The sequence below is a fragment of the Lynx rufus genome, unplaced genomic scaffold (assembly GCF_022079265.1).
Source record: "Lynx rufus isolate CCGP_SWC_20201006 ecotype Redwood Valley unplaced genomic scaffold, mLynRuf1.p SCAF_23, whole genome shotgun sequence".
Lineage (NCBI taxonomy): Eukaryota > Metazoa > Chordata > Mammalia > Carnivora > Felidae > Lynx > Lynx rufus.
Window position 1 is genome coordinate 6,320,785 of NW_025814838.1, and position 18,297 is coordinate 6,339,081.

The following is an 18,297-nucleotide window of genomic DNA, read 5'->3' on the forward strand; positions in this document are numbered from 1 at the left end:
CTGTGTCCTAGTTAACTCTTTGTATGTAGTGCTTGAAGTAGCATGATACAGAGCAGGGTTTCTCAATCTGAGCAATCTGGACATTTGGGGCTGGATAATTCTTTATTGCAGGGGCAGTCCTGTGCATCGTAGGACATTTAGCAGCAGCCCTGCCTTATCTATAGAGCCACTAGCACCCCCATCCCGAGTTATGATAACCAAAAATGTCTGCAGGTATGGCTAGATACCCACCAGGGAAAGTTTGCGAAATTCCTCCCAGTTGAGAACAACTGGTGTAAAAGAAAGAGATTCAAACCCACATAAACTCTTTCTGCCAACTACTAGTGTGTGACCTGGGGCAAATTATTTACCCTCTGAGCTCCAGATTCCTTTGGTATAAAAGATACATAGTAATAGTCATTTCAAAGTTATTCTTGAGTCCATTTTAATAACTTGGTTTCTTAAAGAATCAACCATTTCATTTGTATTTTCTAATTTGTAGGTAAAAAGTTATTTATTATTCTAGTAGTTTTTTTGTCTGTGTATATTCGGTTAAACCTCTCTTCCAATTCCCCATTTTCTAAAGTACTTTTTTTCCTGCATCAAACTTAAGAGATTTTCCATTCTGTTGGTCTACAACGCTTTTGGTTGTATTGATTGTTAATTAGTTTTTTTTCGTTTCCTATTTCATTTGTTTCTGTTTTTATCCTTAATAATTCTTTTCTTTTTCATTGTGCTTACTTTCATTGTTGTTTCACTACCTTTTTGAGCTGTTTTCTTACTTTATTTTTATTTTTCTTCTTTTCTGATAAATGCCTTTATGATTGTAAATTTCTTTTGGAAATACCACTTTGCCATGCTCTGTGTGTTTGGATACACAGTGCTCTCCTTGCTCATGTGGAAATACAGTGGACTCTTGAACAACATGGGTTTGAACTGCAAAAGCCCACTTACATGCAGATCTTTTTTCAGTAAACACATTAGAATTCTTTTACAGAATTGTATATTCTCGGGGCGCCTGGGTGGCGCAGTCGGTTGAGCGTCCGACTTCGGCCAGGTCACGATCTCACGGTCCGTGGGTTCGAGCCCCGCGTCGGGCTCTGGGCTGATGGCCCAGGGCCTGGAGCCTGTTTCTGATTCTGTGTCTCCCTCTCTCTCTGCCCCTCCCCCGTTCATGCTCTGTCTCGCTCTGTCCCAAAAATAAATAAAAAACGTTGAAAAAAAAGAATTTAAAAAAAAAAAAAAAAAAGAATTGTATATTCTCTTCCTTATGATTTTCTTTTTTTTTATTTTAAGTTTATTTTGAGAGAGAGAGAAAAAGAGAAAAGCACAGGTGGGGGAGGGGGAGAGAGAGGAAGAGAGAGAGAATCCTAAGCAGACTCTGCATTGCCAGCACAGAGCCTGACGTGAGGCTCAACCTCATGAGATCATGGCCTGAGCCAAAATCAAGAGTCAGACGCCTAACCGACTAAGCCACCCAGGCGCCCCATCTTATGATTTTCTTAATAGCGTTTTCTTTTCTCTATACTTTATTTTATACAGTATATAATACATATAACACACGAATATGTGTTGATTGTTTCCATTATCAGTAATGCTTCCTTCCAATAGTAGGCTATTAATGTAGTTAAGTTTTGGGGAAATCAAAAGTTATATGCAGATTTTTGACTACGCGGGAAGTTGGTGCCCTTAACCCCCACGTTGTTTCATTTTTATTCCCTCTTCAACCTGTGGGTGGTTCATCAGGATGTTTCATTTCCAAATGGGCAAGTTCTTATGGGCCATGTTTTGTGATTAAATCTGAATCTGTTCCATTCTGGAGCTACACATTTTTAGATCCATCATGATATAAGTGTGTGGGGGCAATTTTTTTAGTTACATAAGACTCACAAAGCTTGCTTGCTTTCTTTCTTTCTTTCTTTCTTTCTTTCTTTCTTTCTTTCTTTCCTTTTAAGATTTTATTTATTTTGGGGGCTCCTGGGTGACTCAGTCAGCTAAGCGTCTGACTTTGGCTCAAGTCATGATCTCACAGTTCGTGGTTTCGAGCCCCACGTCAGGCTCTGTGCTGACAGCTCAGAGCCTGGAGCCTGCTTCGGATTCTGTGTCTCCCTCTCTCTCTCCCCTCCCTTGCTTGCGCTCTTTCTCTCTCTCTCTCTCTCTCTCAAAAATAAATAAACATTAAAAAAAATTTTTTTTAAGATTTTATTTTTATAAATTTTTTTTTTTAAATTTTTTTTTTTCAACGTTTATTTATTTTTGGGACAGAGAGAGACAGAGCATGAACGGGGGAGGGGCAGAGAGAGAGGGAGACACAGAATCGGAAACAGGCTCCAGGCTCTGAGCCATCAGCCCAGAGCCCGACGCGGGGCTCGAACTCGCGGACCGCGAGATCGTGACCTGGCTGAAGTCGGACGCTTAACCGACTGCGCCACCCAGGCGCCCCATATTTTTATAAATTTTTTAATGTTTATTTTTGAGAACGAGAGAGCGCGCACGCAAGAAGGGGAGGGGCAGAGAAAGAAGGAGACACAGAATCCGAAGCAGGCTCTAGGTTCCGAATTGTCAACACAGAGCCCGATGTAGGGCTTGAACTCATGAGCCGTGAGATCATGACCTGAGCCAAAGTTGGGTGCTTAACCAACTGAGCCATGCATGTGCCCCCTAAGATTTTATTTTTAAGTAATCTCTCCACCCAATGTGGGGCTCAAACTCACAAGCCCAAAATTGGGGGTCACTTGCTCCACCAACTAAGCCAGCTTTGACCTGTATAAAACTTTAATTACATTTACTTAGTATTTCATTTAATCCTTGGAACCCAGCACTTTTCATATTCATATTCTATATTCATATTCTATTCATAAAACAGACCCCAAGTGGGGCGCCTCAGAGGCTCAGTCGGTTGAGCATCCAACTTTGGCTCAGGTCATGATCTCACCGCTTGTGAGTTCGAGCCCTACATCAGGCTGTGTGCTGATAGCTCAGAGCCTGGAGCCTGCTTCAGATTCTGTGTCTCCCTTTCTGCCCCTCCCCCGCTATGCTCTGTCTCTCTTTGTCTCCAAAAATAAATAAACATTAAAAACAAACAAACCAAAACAGACCCCAAGTATCCCTTTAACATAAGTGTTGTTGCTATTTATTTCAGAATCCTTCTGGTTCCTGTTCCGTGGACGTGAGTGCCATGTGGTGGGAAATAGCCGGTTTCAAAGAGCCATGTATCATAACTGCCTGTGAATACGTAGTTTCTCTTTGGAAACCTCTAGATACTTGGCAGTGGGAAAAACTTTATTCCTGGCACTTTACAGAGGTAAGTCAGAATCTTAGAGCTGGGAGAGGTCTTTGCAATTATTTACGTGGTAATATAGATGGGCAGCTTACCAAGAATGGGACCTACAACCATGTAAGGCAGAACAAAGGGATCAGTAATTTTTTCCAACATTTCATTATGCAGATTGTCAAACATAGAGACAAGTTGTACAGTGAGTACCCATATGCCTACCATCTGGATTCTACAGTTAACGTTGTGCTCTGGTTTGCTTTATCACCTGTTTTTCGGGAAATGGATTTTTATACTAGATATGTTGGAGAAGCTTAGAATTTCGTGTCTTTTCTGACTTCTAAATTTGCTGATACTTGTATTCCTTACCCCTCACCAAAACATTTTTCTTGCTTCCTTTCTTAATATATTTTCTTCTAGTCTTTGTCCACCTTCATATGTATCTTACGTGCTTGCAGTCCTAATGTGCTTAAAAATTTTAAATTTGCCTTTTCTCACTTATACAAACATTTTTCCTTGTTTCTACATAATTCTTTTTTTTTAATTTTAATTTTAAAAAAGTTTTAATGGTTATTTATTTTAGAGAGAGACAGAGTACAAGTTGGGGGCTCCAGAGAGAGAGGGAGACACAGAGTCTGAAGCAGGCTCCAGGCTCAGCTGTTAGCACAGGGCCCGAGGCGGGAGCTTGAACTCATAAACTGTGAGATCATGACCTGAGCCACCCAGGCGCCCCTCTACATATTCTTCATACTTTATTTTGAGTTTTATTTATTTCTCCACCTTTACTGAAGTAATATTGACAAAATTGTAATATATTTAAGGTGTACACTGTGATGATTTGATATATTATATATAGAAAGCACTCCCACAACAATCGAGTTCATTAACATGCATCAGCTCACATAGTTTTTGTTTGTTTGTTTGTTTGTTTGTTTGTTTGTTTTTGGTGAGAACATTTATGATCTACTCTTAGCAAATTTCATTCTTGTTCTTTGGTATATCCATAGCTTTTAGCACTGTGCTTTGTATAGTGGTGGTCAATAAATATTTATTTATGTGAATAAACTTATTTTTTTTTTTAAATTTTTTTTTTCAACGTTTATTTTTATTTTTGGGACAGAGAGAGACAGAGCATGAACGGGGGAGGGGCAGAGAGAGAGGGAGACACAGAATCAGAAACAGGCTCCAGGCTCCGAGCCATCAGCCCAGAGCCCGACGCGGGGCTCGAACTCACGGACCGCGAGATCGTGACCTGGCCGAAGTCGGACGCCTAACCGACTGCGCCACCCAGGCGCCCCATGAATAAACTTATTTTAAATGACTGCATGATGTTCCCTTTGTCCACTTCTGCCAGAATTTATTTAAATTTTCCTTTATTATTAGAACTGTAGATTTCATTAAGTAAGTGCTGCTATATACACGGTTTTGCCTATAACTTATTTGGATTTGCAGCTTATAAAAAGAGGGTGTTTGCTAAACTTTTGTTCAGTGTTTGAAACTATCCTGGTACAGTGAGAATAGAAGGGAATGTGACAGATTTTGGAAAATTTAGATTAATTAAAAATTAAACAACCAGCGGCACCTGGGTGGCTCAGTCGGTTAAGTGTCTGACTTTGGCTCAGATCATGATCTTGTGGTTCATGAGTTCGAGCCCCGTGTTGGAATCTGTGCTGACAGCTCAGAGCCTGGAGCCTGTTTCAGATTCTGTGTCTCCCTCTCTGTCTACTTCTGCCCTGCTCACACTCTGTCTCTCAAAAGTAAATAAATTTAAAAAAAATTTTAAATAATAAACCATATTGTTAAAAAAAAAATGAAACAACCAAATTCAATTTTTGGCTATTTTTGTTTTATCTAGGTTCCAGTGTTACAGATAGTTCCAGTGCCTGATGTTTGTAACCTCGTGTGCGTGGCTTTGGGAAATTTGGAAATCAGGGAAATCAGGTATGTAACTCTCAAGGAGTAATTTTTTTCTTTCCCTCATCTTTGTCTCTGTCAGCTTGTTTTGAGTGCAAGTTATAACCTAGGCTTGAATCTTGAAAGAATCTAAATTTAGATCAAGAGCTATTTGTTTCAAAAAAAACCTAGTGATAGAATTATATCCCTGACTCAAGTTTCCGTTTAAAATTGGACCTTAGGAGGGGTGCCTGGGTGGCTCAGTTGGTTAAGCGTCTGAGCTCGGACCAGGTCATGATCTCACGGTTCGTGAGTTCGAGCCCGGCGTCGGGCTCTGTGCTGACAGCTCAGAGCCTGGAACCTGCTTCCGATTCTGTGTCTCAGTCTCTCTCTGCCCCTCCCCCACTTGCAATCTGTCTCTCTCTCTCTCTCACACACAAAAATAAATAAACATTTAAAAAATTAAAAAAACAAATTGAACCTTAGGGGCACCTGGGTGGTTCATTCAGTTAAGCGTCCGTCTGACTCTTGATCTCGGCTCAGGTCATGATCTCACAGTTTGTGGGTTTGAGCCCTGCACCAGGCTCTGCAGTCACAGCACAGAGCCTGCTTGAGATTCTCCATCTCCCTCTCTCTCTGCCCCTTCCTTGCATGCTTTCTCTCAAAAATAAATAAATAAACATTAAAATAAATAAATAAAGGTTTTTTTTTTTTTAAACGTTTATTTATTATTGAGAGACAGTGAGAGATAGAGCATGAACATGGGAGGGGCAGAGAGAGGAGGAGACACAGAATCCGGCGCAGGCTCCAGGCTCTGAGCTGTCAGCACAGAGCCTGATGTGGGGCTCAAACCTACAAACCGCGAGACCATGACCTGAGCCAAAGTCGGATGCTTAACTGACTGAGCCACACAGGCGCCCCTAGTCCTTTCATATTAAAGGCTAATTCCTAGAGGTGCCTGGGTAGCTCAGTTGGTTAAGCGTCTGACTCTTGATTTTTGGCTTGGGTCATGATCTCAGTTTTTGGGTTCGAGTCCTGCATTGGGCACTTTGCTGGCAGTGTGGACAGAGACTGCTTGGATTATTGGTCTCCCTCTTTCTCTGCCCCTTCTCTGTGTGCACACACACTCTCTTTCTCAAAAATAAAGTAAAAAGTGCTCACTTTGGCAGCACATATGCTAAAAAAAAAATAAATAATTTAAAAAATTTTTTTAGTGTTTATTTATTTTTAGGGAGACAGAGTGAGAGCAGGGGAGGGGCAGAGAGAGAGAGGGAGTCACAGATTCCAAAGCAGACTCCAGGCTCTGAGCTGTCAGCACAGAGCCCGACGTGGGGCTCAAACTCATGAACCATGAGTTCATGACCTGAGCCGAAGTCAGATGCTTAACCCACTGAGCCACCCAGGCACCCCCTCAAAAGTAAGTATTTGAAAATAAAAAAAAAAAGGCTTACTCTTCTCCAGTGTTCTTTTATACTTGGTTTAGGTCATTACTTTGTTCCTCTGATGGTGGATGTGAAAAGCAAGTGCTACTGAGTTCTGGAAATATAAAAGCTGTGCTTGGCCTGACAGAGAGGAGGCTAGTCAGTAGCAGTGGGACCCTTTGTGACCAACGAGTAGAAATCATGACATTTGCAGAAGATGGAAGGTAAGATGGTTGATTTTCATTATTAAAGAATGCTTTTATCACAGGCTTTCAGAGAAGTTCAGATCACTAGCCTCTTGTTTTTCTGGGCTGCAGGATCGTATGGCAGGGTCTGCCTCAACACTAGGCTGTTTCGTGGAAGTGGTTTAGAGAGGAGGAAGCTGGATGTAGCAGGGAGGAAGCCAGTGGAGTGGAGAGGCTCAGCAAACATAGTTTATTCTTTCTTCAGTCTTTGAAATCTCCATGTGCCCCTCAGATTTCACATGTGCCTCCAGATACTAGACCCTTTTCTTGTTCTGCACTTGGTTTCCAGTCCTTAAATTACTGTTTAGGTGCTGACCACTTATAAACGTATATTTCTAGCTCTGAACCCAGTCTTTAGATCTGTGTGCCTATTTATTAGACATCTTGTGGGTATTTCAGATCCAGCATATTTCAAATGGAATTCATAACATCCTCTGTGTCTGTTATGCTTTATTGTGATTATTTACCTGTGTTTTGTAATAACAGAGGTCATGGACCTTCTTGTCTTATTTATTCATGACCTGTAGTAATCTTGGCAAGAGACAAATAATTGCTTGCTTAAATTAGCAAAGTATTAGTGGACATGAGAAGAAGCAGACAGATTTGAGAAAGAGGAGACTAAAATCATTAGGGCTTAGTGATTGAGTAGATAGAGAGGGAGGGGACAAGGATAACATCCAGGTTTCTACATTTGTCACCGGGGTAGACAGTGATACAATTCACTTAGATGGGAATGCAGAAAGAAACACAAGGTTTAGGGGCGCCTGGGTGGCGCAGTCGGTTGGGCGTCCGACTTCAGCCAGGTCACGATCTCGCGGTCCGTGAGTTCGAGCCCCGCGTCGGGCTCTGGGCTGATGGCTCAGAGCCTGGAGCCTGTTTCTGATTCTGGGTCTCCCTCTCTCTCTGCCCCTCCCCCGTTCATGCTCTGTCTCTCTCTGTCCCAAAAATAAATAAACGTTGAAAAAAAAATTTAAAAAAAAAAAAAAAAAAAAAGAAACACAAGGTTTAAAGAGAGAGGTGGCAAGTTTTTTGTTTTGTTTTGTCTTTTTGAGAGAGAAAGAGAGTGCATATGTCCAGGGGAGGGGCAGAGGGAGAGGAAAAGAGAGAATCTTAAGCAGGCCCCATGCCCAGCTTGGAGCTCCATGCAGTGTTCGATCTCATGAGCATGAGATCATGACCTGAGCCGAGAGCATGACCTGAGCCGAAATAAAGAGTTGGACAAGATGCTTTACTGGGTCAGTTAGACACCCAGGCCCCCCTGGCAAGTTTAAATTTGGATATGATGAATTTGAGGTGCTTGCAAATATATCCAGGTAGAGAATATAAAAGTAGTGTATGTTTATTGTAGAAAATTTTGAATACACATTTTCTAGTTGAAATTTTTTCTGGTATCAGATTAGTGCATGTTAGTGCATTAGTGCTCAGCAATATGTAGAAGGGCTGTTTAGAAACTGCTTTGGTACAAAGTGCTAATTTTTAATACTGTTTTAAATGCAGAAGCAAAGAAAAACAATTTTTGATGTCCCCTGAAGAGACTGTACTAACTTTTGCTGAGGTGCAAGGCGTGCAGGAAGCTCTGCTTGGTACCACTGTAATGAACAACATTGTTATTTGGTAAGCTTTCTCTTGAGGGCCTCAGTTTCTTCTCTTATATGAGGGTATACCTCCAATTTCATGGGGTTAAGATTAGAGACTCTGTAAGTATGATTGTGTTTGTTTGTTTTTTCCTGTCAGATGACATATACTTGTCTCAACAAGAACATCATATTAATTCAGACATTCTGAAAAAAGATCAGTCCGAGTAGACTATTTCAAAGTAAATGAGATTTTACCATTGTCAAAAATATACAGTTGTTCCTCCTTCTGGTTGATGGCTTTTATCAAACCAACTCTTTTTACCTCAGATAACTATAAACTCTGCACAAAGTATAAAGAACAACTATCTGAAGGCACTGGGGAATGAGAAAAAGAAGAAAGATACTGGAGAGTGGTCAATAGGAAATAGTAGGCAAGTTCCTGTTCCTACAGCTTTTAGCCAGAGGGCAAGCCCTAGTCTGCACATGGGGGACTAAAAGCCTGAGAGAAAACCTTCTGGCCCTGACTTAAAGAACCAAAGGACAGAGTTCAGGGTGACCACAGCAGCTAGCAAGTGAGGAAGAGAAATCCCCATAAAGAGAGAGCTGAAGAATGAGCCTCAAATTCTGAGCTATAATCTTTACCTGGTAATCTGGCTAGCCTTTAAACTACATGTGTACAGGTCAGACTTGAAGCAGCCCAGGTAAGGCAAAAAGAACTGAATTGGGTTTTCAGCATTTGGAATTTTGGGTAAGCCAAGTTAACTGTTTACTGGGGGGGGTGGGGGGGGTGAGAATCAATATTCTTTAGAGGAATCTAACAGAATCCAGAGTTTATGTGATGTGTCATTCATACTGTCTACAATCCAAAATTATAAAATATATCTGATTAGAGGAACCAGGTTAACAAATTTGTGATAGGGAAACCAGAGTCAAGGAGTCCCCAGCCACTTCTCTTTCCTTACCCTGGGGAGAACCTTACCCAGCCAAAGGTACTTTCAAGGTTAGTTTGTATTAAGACAATAAATTAATTTTTTTTTTTTTTTTCCCCTCAGAAGCCCTCTCCTTTAACTGGTTCTGCTCTGTCCAACCCTAACTCTCTAGGAATAAGCCAGGAGAGCATGGTCCTTAAGAGAATCTTTGTCCCCTCCCCACCTGGGGGCCTCTGAAATATGACCATGTCCTAATCTGCCAGGAGACTGTGTTTTCAGATGGCCCTACTGTCTAGAGCAGCAGGTTTCCACTTCTGGCATTAGCTCAGTGTTTGTGCATGGAGGTCTAATTTGGGGACAATATTCCTTACCAAAGTTGTCTTTTCTGTTCTTGCTGGTATTTCAATAGTCTGGACCTTCATTATTTGGTTCTTGAACTATTAATATAATCTAGCAATCGGTCTCCTTGTCATCAATCAATATCCTACCTCCAGATCTTCTTTCATACTCTTACTGTATTAACATTCTTCCTCTCAGCCCTTCCCTCCCCACAATGTTTGCTTTTCTTCAGCTTCCATTTCCCCAATGCCTTGGTACAAACTTTCTCTCCAGCTAGTCCATACTCCTCAGCTCCCTGTTTTAAAACTTCCCATCCTAAGAGTAATTTTTTTAGCATTTTATATATATAATGGATTGCAACAGAATTTGAGGTTGAAGAGGGACCTTTATACTTAGCTTCAAAGTGTAAGTTCTAAGTTTAAGGGGTATCTTCAGTCCCATAGTTACTTTGAGCTCTGTTGTAATACCTCAACTTTCATTGACATTTCCCTCTCTGAACTCATATTGCCTTTTTTTTAAAGTTTTTAAATATTGCCCTTAAATTTTTTTAAATTTATTTACTTATTTTGAGAGAGAGAAAGAACACAAGTGGAGGGAGGGTCAGAGAGAGAGAGAGAGAGAGAGAGAGAGAGAATCCCAAGCAGGTTTCGTGCTGTCAGCGCAGAGCCCATTGCAGAGCTTGAACTCACAAGCTGTGAGACCATGACCTGAGCTGAAACCAAGAGTTGGACGCTTAACCGACTGAGCCATCTAGGCACCCCAATATTGCCTCTGTTTTTTAACTTAGCGTATGCTACTTTGTGTTATGGAAGTCCTTGAAGATGGGTACATACCTTTTGTTTTTCTCAGGGCCTGTCTTAACACCTTGTGTAAGCTACTTACTCAAAGATGTATGGATCATATTGTGTATCAAAAGTTCTCATTTACCTTTTGGGCTCTATGTACTTTGTTGGTCACCTTTCCTGTTTAACTCCTGATGTATTAAATGTCTAAAGTGATTCATATTATACTCAAGGTTAAAGTGGCCCTTTTTGAAGCTTGCTGAAGGTTTAAATATTTAATTTTGGTTAAGCTATATTAACTGAGCACCGATCTTTCAATCATTAATGGATATTTGAGTCTCTACTTATATACTGTTTTCTGTGAGAGATGTAGATATGAATCCTTGTTCCGAAGCCTCTAAAATCTAGTCAGTAAGTAAGATTGCTTTACAGTTCAATTTACAATTCAAAGGATACAATTCCTGTACAATTCAGACAAGGTCAAAGTGATAGAAATTTGGACAGAGTGCTTTGGGACTTGAGGAAAGAGCAGTTACTAAATACAGAGCATATGTTAACCTCTATAGGGGATAAACCCATTGGTGTCCCTGGCAAGGAAAACCTTGCATATGTACATGAGCATTTAGATTTCCCTCTTTTGTTTTTATACACAGAACCTGGTCCACAGAAGATTCAGAAATATTTGTTGAATGAATACATTACACCCTGTTACAGTCTATATTAAATTAAAAATGAGGCACAAAGACAGTAATGAAGGGAAGTGGAGGAGAGGAGATTTCTGTGGGTTGGTGTAGGCAGGGAGAAGTGAGAGAATCTAAGTTGAGCTCCTGCCGCTGGCTGGAAGCAGGACATAATCGAGGCCATAAAGAATGGAAGGGCACGCGTCAGGCTCTGGGCTGATGGCTCGGAGCCTGGAGCCTGTTTCCGATTCTGTGTCTCCCTCTCTCTCTGCCCCTCTCCCGTTCATGCTCTGTCTCTCTCTGTCCCAAAAAATGAATAAAAAATGTTGAAAAAAAAAAAAAAATTAAAGGGGCGCCTGGGTGGCGCAGTCGGTTAAGCGTCCGACTTCAGCCAGGTCACGATCTTGCGGTCCGTGAGTTCGAGCCCCGCGTCAGGCTCTGGGCTGATGGCTCGGAGCCTGGAGCCTGTTTCCGATTCTGTGTCTCCCTCTCTCTCTGCCCCTCTCCTGTTCATGCTCTGTCTCTCTCTGTCCCAAAAAATGAATAAAAAATGTTGAAAAAAAAAAAAAGAATGGAAGGGCATTCATTGGTCGGTAACAGAGATGGGAATTGGTCAGGATTGGGAGGTCATTGGGAGGATAGCTTGAACAAAGGTGCAGAGCCAGGAATATGCATGATAGGGAACAGTAATGTAGGATTGTAGCACAGGATTCGTGAGGATTATAGATACTATGAAAAAGATTATGGACTCTATGTTTTGGTTAAGGGGAAGTCAGCTGAGGGTTTTCATCAGTAAAGTTCCATGATAGAGCAGTTATCAACGTCACAAATGCTCAGTAAAGCTAAGAAGTGGTTCCAACAAAGTGTTTCTTCTTTCTTTCTTTTTTTAAAATTTTTTTATGTTTATTTTTGAGAGAGAGACAGAGCACAAGCCAGGGAGGGGCACAGAGAGAGGGAGACACACAATCCGAAGCAGCCTCCAGGCTCTGAGCTGTCGTCACCGAGCCCGGTGCATGGCTCAAACTCAAGAACCGTGAGATCATGACCTGAGCTGAAGTCAGACGCTCAACCAACTGAGCCACCCAGGCACCCCAGACTGTTTCTTCTTTATATTCACCCTCTTCTCTCTTCCTTTTTCCATTTTTTACCCCACCTCAGTCTTCCCATCTTTCTTTGTTACCTTGGTCTAGTTCTAGTATAAACACGATAATAGAAACAGAATTCTAAATCTATTTTAGGTGTAGTCTCCTATCTAAATAAATTTGGTTTCCTGACCATTGTCTTCCAGGGAAAATTTAGGCATAATAAGAAATGTGACAAAATCATAATGCTGGAGCCATACCATGTGCCTAATTTCAATACCCAGTCAAATAAGATAAAGGAAAACTTTCCTCATGCAGTCCGGAGAGGTTTATTCCTAGTGACACAGCAGATTCAATCTCAGGCGGGACTGTCAAGTTAAACTACTGGCAATGTCAACCTCTGGTCCCTATTTGTAGCTCAGTCTGTAACTAAACAAATGTAACTACACAAATGTAATTAAACAAAACTAAGGTACTGTGTCCCTTAGTTTCTCCCTTGGTCACCTCCTAAAGTATGCTGTGATAAATAACAGGATATTATGTGAAAACCAGTTTGCTAGAAGAATGTTATCAGCTTATTTATTTTTGGTGTCTAAGGAATTTAAAAACTGGTCAGCTCCTGAAAAAGATGCACATTGGTGATTCCTACCAAGCTTCAGTCTGTCACAAAGCCTATTCTGAAATGGTAAGTAGTGATCTGTTGGGACCACTTTGTGTCTGCTTTGTGTGTGGCTGTTGGTCTCACTGAGTAAGAGCAGTAACTTAGTAAGAAGTAATTAACAGACCCTCTCTGTTGTGTATCTTTTTCAAAATTGGATAGCAGTGTTTGTCCTTTTTTTATTTTTTTAATTTTTGTTAACGTTTATTCATTTTTGAGAGAAAGAGAGAGCCAGAGCATGAGTGGAGGAGGGGCAGAGAGAGAAGGAGACACGGAATCTGAAGCAGGCTCCAGGCTCTGAGCTGTCAGCACAGAGCCCGATGTGGGGCTGGAACCCATAAACCATGAGATCATGGCCTGAAGCAAAGTCAGATGCTTAACCAACTGAGCCACCCAGGCACCCTAGTTCTTTCTTGAAATCTATGGATGAAAATAAGTATTGGTATAATGTGATGGCTTGCTAAATTTTCTGGCTGTATGTCCTAAGAGCAAACGTTTATTTCTAGCTGTGAGTTTGTACTAAGAAATACCATGCCTGTTACCAGACTTGGCTCTCAACTGCATTGCCATAAATGATTTATGATGTGAACACATACCCTTAGAGAGGATGGTTAAATGGTCCTAGATGTGTTTTTCCCTTAGGCTTTAGTGTTTTCACATAGAAGCGAAAACAGCTTCTCAGCCATTGTGTAAATAGACTTGACTTACAGTCTAGTTTGGACATCTGAACAGGCTGCAGGCAACTGTCCAGGAGTCAGAGGTAACCCTTAAGTACCCACCATCGAGCCACAACAGAGGCGGTAGCGGGTGGCTTCACACTTGTATGGAGACTGACTTTCACAGCCTCAGTGGCAACCCCATGCGCATTAATACCACAAGCTTGGAATACACGGGTTGTAACTTTCCCTGGCCTGGCTGGGTCTGTGGAATTGAACTCAGAAGATGTGTGATCTTATATAATCTGTCACATTATCTTGAGGCTACCTTTTTACATCCTTAAAATAACAGGGTTGAATTCATCTCTGAAATTATTACATTTACCTACTAGGCATTGAAATAACTTTGTATCTTTGTTATTACAACACTAATACCTATTTGATACTAAAGCATTTAACACAGAAATGTTTCAGATAGTAGATAAAACTCCATGAAGCCAACCTCTGGAAATAATAATTTAGTGCAGGAATCAGCAAAGTTTTTGTGTTAGTAAGACCAGATGGTAAATACCTTCAGGTCGGCAGGCCACATGGTCTCTCTTGTAAGTGCTCTGCTCTACTGCTGTAGCAGAGAATCTGCCATAGATAAAATGAAACCGCATGGGCGTGGCCATGTTCCAGGTAAAACTTTTTGTATGTTAAAACCTTCCAGAACTTTAATTTCCTATGATTTTTCATATATCATAAAATATTTTTCTTCTTTTTTTCAACCATTTCAAAATGCAGAAATCATTCTTAGCTTGTGGGTCATACAGAGATAAGCAGTGAGCCAGATGTGGCCTCTGGGCCATAATTGCCAACCCCTAGTTAAGTATATGACATCGAACTTTTTCTTTCTTTCTTTTTTTTAAATGTTTATTTTTTTAAGAGAGAGACAGAGTGTGAGTAGGGGAGGGGCAAAGAGAGGGGGAGACACAGAATCCAAAGCTCCAGGCTCCAGGCTCAGAGCTGTCAGCACAGAGCTGACACAGGGCTCAAACTCAACGAACCAAACCACGAGATCATAACCTGAGCCAAAGTCGGGTGCTTAACTGACTGAGCCACACAGGCGCCCCTAGCCTTTTCTTGACTAGATTTTCTAATTATAAAAGTAATTCATTTTCATTATAAAAATTCAGTCATTCTAGAAAATGTATAAAGTAGAAATGAATGTTACTAATCCTAAGATGGTTCATAATTAATTTTCTCCATTTTACCTCCAAAAAGAATTACTTTCAATATATAACATATACAACCGTGTGTGTATGTCTGTGTGATATATATGTCTCCACACACAATCATGTTATTATTAGATCATATAATTTTCAAACTGGGAGAGGTCTGTAACACATTTTCCCATGGAAACAACCATAGGTGATGGTGTCTTTTTTTTTTTTTTTTTTTGTTACTCTTGTTCTATAAGCGTAAATTGGCAATGCAGACTGGCCTAGAAATTGAGTCACCACTTACAAGATTATTTTTATGGGAAAATGTGTTCTGAATTTTCAAAAACCAACTTGCCAATGAATATCTGTAGTTTGAGGACTCCGTTTGCATGTCTCTATGCCCTCTTTCCCTGTGACGACGTTTCTCCAAATGGATGGTATGAGATGTTAGTAGTGTCTAAGATGGAGGAAATTGGTGAATCAGCTACGTTCCCACCTACAAGACTGACTGAGCCCTGACCTAGAGAAGCCAGAAGGCCAGCTCAGTGATCATCTCAACAGTTTGCCTGAAAAGAAAAATGAGCTAGTGATTTAGTGATTAAATCCTGGATACTTGAGACTTTTGATCATTCTTGTAATTCTTTGGTATTGTCTCTGCCAACCCATTCTTTTTCCCAGCATACTCTTGCTGATTTATTTGGTTATTCATTTCTCTTTTAAATCAGGGGCTCCTGTTTGTTGTCCTGAGCCATCCTTGTGCCAAAGAGAGTGAGCCGTTGGGAAGCCCCGTGTTTCAGCTGATTGTGATTAACCCTAAGACAACCCTGAGTGTGGGTGTGATGCTCTACTGTCTTCCCCAAGGGCAGGCTGGAAGGCAAGTGTGTGCTGCTGTTCACTGAGTATGACATTTTGGAAGGCACGTGTGCAAATACAAAAAACCAGATGTTCTTGTGTCACTTAGATGAATGGTAAACATGAAATACTGCAGACCCTAGTAAGAATGTCAAGTAGGAAGAAGTGTAAAGTTTAGTAGATCTCAGTCAAATCCCAGGTTCCCTACATTCTTATCCCCACCATTATGGGGTTGGATAGGTTATTTTATGTGTATTCAAACCCTGTTTTTCCCATAACAAAAACATTTCAAATGCAAATTAAGTAATTAATATTCTCTACAAAAATGTCCTTTCCGTAAAACCTAAATTAAGAAAGTTTTAAATATTACTTTGGGAAGTCCTCTTTTACTTTGAAATCTGACGAGTCTCCATCGTGCAAGCAATTGATATTTATCTACTGACTGATGAGAAGATCTATTTATCAGTGATACCGTTATTGGTATCCCAGGTGTTCTGTGAGCTCTCTAGAGCTCTAAAGTAGTGTTGGTGTTGTTAGGCCACCCCAGCCACACCCGGAAGGGTCATTCCTAGAGATTACTTTTATTATTGTTTGAAATGCACAGCAGAGACAGAAAACAGATTTAGTAAATCAAGATCACAAAGTCTAGCTTTAACAGTTTACAAGGATAAGGAACCTTGGTAGGTGCAATGTATGTTTCTGTGTTTTTTGGGGATCTTGTGCCAAGCTTGCTGCATCAGTGTTCTAAAAGATGGTCTCTCTCCCTGTGCCCTTAGCCAGAAGTGGCATTTCTGCAAACGTTCTTAGCTCACCAAGAACCTCAGGACTGTCATCTGCAATACGTGCTTACGTATAGAACTCGTTTCTTTGGATTTGGGGAGAGAACCGTAGTCGCTGGCCTAGAAATTTAGGATAAAGAGAACTATTCAATCAAGCATTTCCTTCGTCACTCTTCAAACTCATTTATTTATTTAGCAAACCTTGATACCTATCTGGTGCCAATTCCGTAGAGGGCACTACTGTTTCTAATCTCATGGAAATAGGAGGCAACTAGAGACTAATGTTCAGCACACAAAATACCATGAGGCTTGTAGTGTTTGGGAGCACACAGGATGGAGGGAGCACCTTAACTGGCAGTGGAGGGTTAGGGAGAGACTGTCAAGGAAGACTTTGTGGAGTTTCAGATGTGTCTGGAGTCAGTCACACAAAGTTGGGTGGGAGCCTGGGATAAAAAAAATACCATTTGGTTCACTCAGAACATTCACTGAAGGTTGACTCTTCGAGATGCTGGTGATGTGGCAGTGAGGAATAACAACTAATTTATATTAAGCCCTTAACGTGTATTAAGTACTTTGCTGTACTCGTATCATATTCCTATTTTACTGATGAAGTTAAATAATTTGCCCAGGGTCACAGAGCTCTTACTTTGTTAGAATTCAGATCCAGGCAACTGACTGCAGCGCCCCCGTCTCTAAAAGACAGACAGATTCCTGTTTTACAATGTGTACATCTTGGTGGGAGAGCTAGCCACCAAGTATGGAAACAGGATCATCTCATGAGTGAAAAGTGCGATGAAAATAAAACCTATAACATGACAGGGAGCAGAGTACACGTGTGCCCTACACTAGACGGGAGATGAGGGATGATCTTTCTAGGGAGGCGACGTGCCTGCATGATGGCAGAATCCCAGCCCTGCTAAGTGAGCACATGGGAGAGGGAACAGCAGGAGCCAAGACACTGAGGTGGTCGGAGCATGGCCCGCTTGAAGAGTGGGAGGCAGGCTGCTGAGAGCTGGGGTGCGGGTGGTACGGGACGCATCAGACACAGCCGGGACCCGGACGCACGGTTGTGTCCGGAACTACAGCACACCTGCCAGCTGCCCTGGGATTTCAAAGATGGGCATCACATTTCCAGGTATTTCTGTTCTTGTTGCTTCGGGGAGCGTGACTTTGGCTTAACTCGAAAAATTCTTTTGATATATGATTTGAATTGTTTCTTCTCTGCTTGCTATTAGGTTCCTGGAAGGTGATGTGAAAGATCATTTTGCAGCGGCAGTATTGACTTCTGGAACAATCGCCATCTGGGACTTACTTCTGGGTCATTGTACTGCCCTCCTCCCACCTGTCTCTGACCAACATTGGTCTTTCGTTAAATGGTCAGGTACACATTCTCATTTGTTGGCCGGACAAAAAGATGGAAATATATTTGTCTACCGCAACTAATTAGATGAAAACACAGTGCTCTGGATTTTTTGACCACTTAGTACTTTTTAGAGTTGTAACTGTAAAGAATATCTGGATGACATTTAAAATAACTACTTGTATTCCATTAAGGCACATTTTTTAAATTCTGAATGTAAGTGGCACTACTGATCTTGAATGTTCATTTATACTTACTTTGGGAGAAGGGATCTTAGATTGATTTTTGTAATTCTTCACATCTGCACATTTGCTTTTAAAGGTGTACATAAAGCTTCAGTATTAATAAATATTTATTTTGATACCTTCTGCTTGGCCTGTTACTTTTTCCCTATCCTTTTAAGATTGTTTTCTGAACAATTAGTTGTTTCGTAACTAGAATATTTAGTCAGTGATGCTTGTATAACAAGTAAATTTCAGGGGTGCCTGGGTGGCTCAGTCATTTAAGCATCCGACTCATGATTTCGGCTCAGATCATGATCTCACAGTTGTGAGATCGAGTCCCATTCGATGCTGGGCTTAAACTT

General features: G+C 41.1%; 1 protein-coding gene across 1 annotated transcript in view; it reads left to right on the forward strand.

Annotated features, from left to right (window-relative positions):
- PALB2 (partner and localizer of BRCA2) overlaps window positions 1-18,079 on the forward strand; it is a 28,333-nt gene extending 10,254 nt beyond the window's left edge. Inside the window, exons 7-13 of the mRNA XM_047087769.1 lie at window positions 3,122-3,283; window positions 5,109-5,194; window positions 6,630-6,791; window positions 8,310-8,426; window positions 12,799-12,886; window positions 15,446-15,594; window positions 17,587-18,079. Of these exons, the coding sequence (XP_046943725.1) occupies window positions 3,122-3,283; window positions 5,109-5,194; window positions 6,630-6,791; window positions 8,310-8,426; window positions 12,799-12,886; window positions 15,446-15,594; window positions 17,587-17,794 (972 nt within the window). The 3' untranslated portion in view covers window positions 17,795-18,079. The remainder of the gene's footprint in view (window positions 1-3,121; window positions 3,284-5,108; window positions 5,195-6,629; window positions 6,792-8,309; window positions 8,427-12,798; window positions 12,887-15,445; window positions 15,595-17,586) is intronic.
- Window positions 18,080-18,297: the final 218 nt, after the last annotated feature.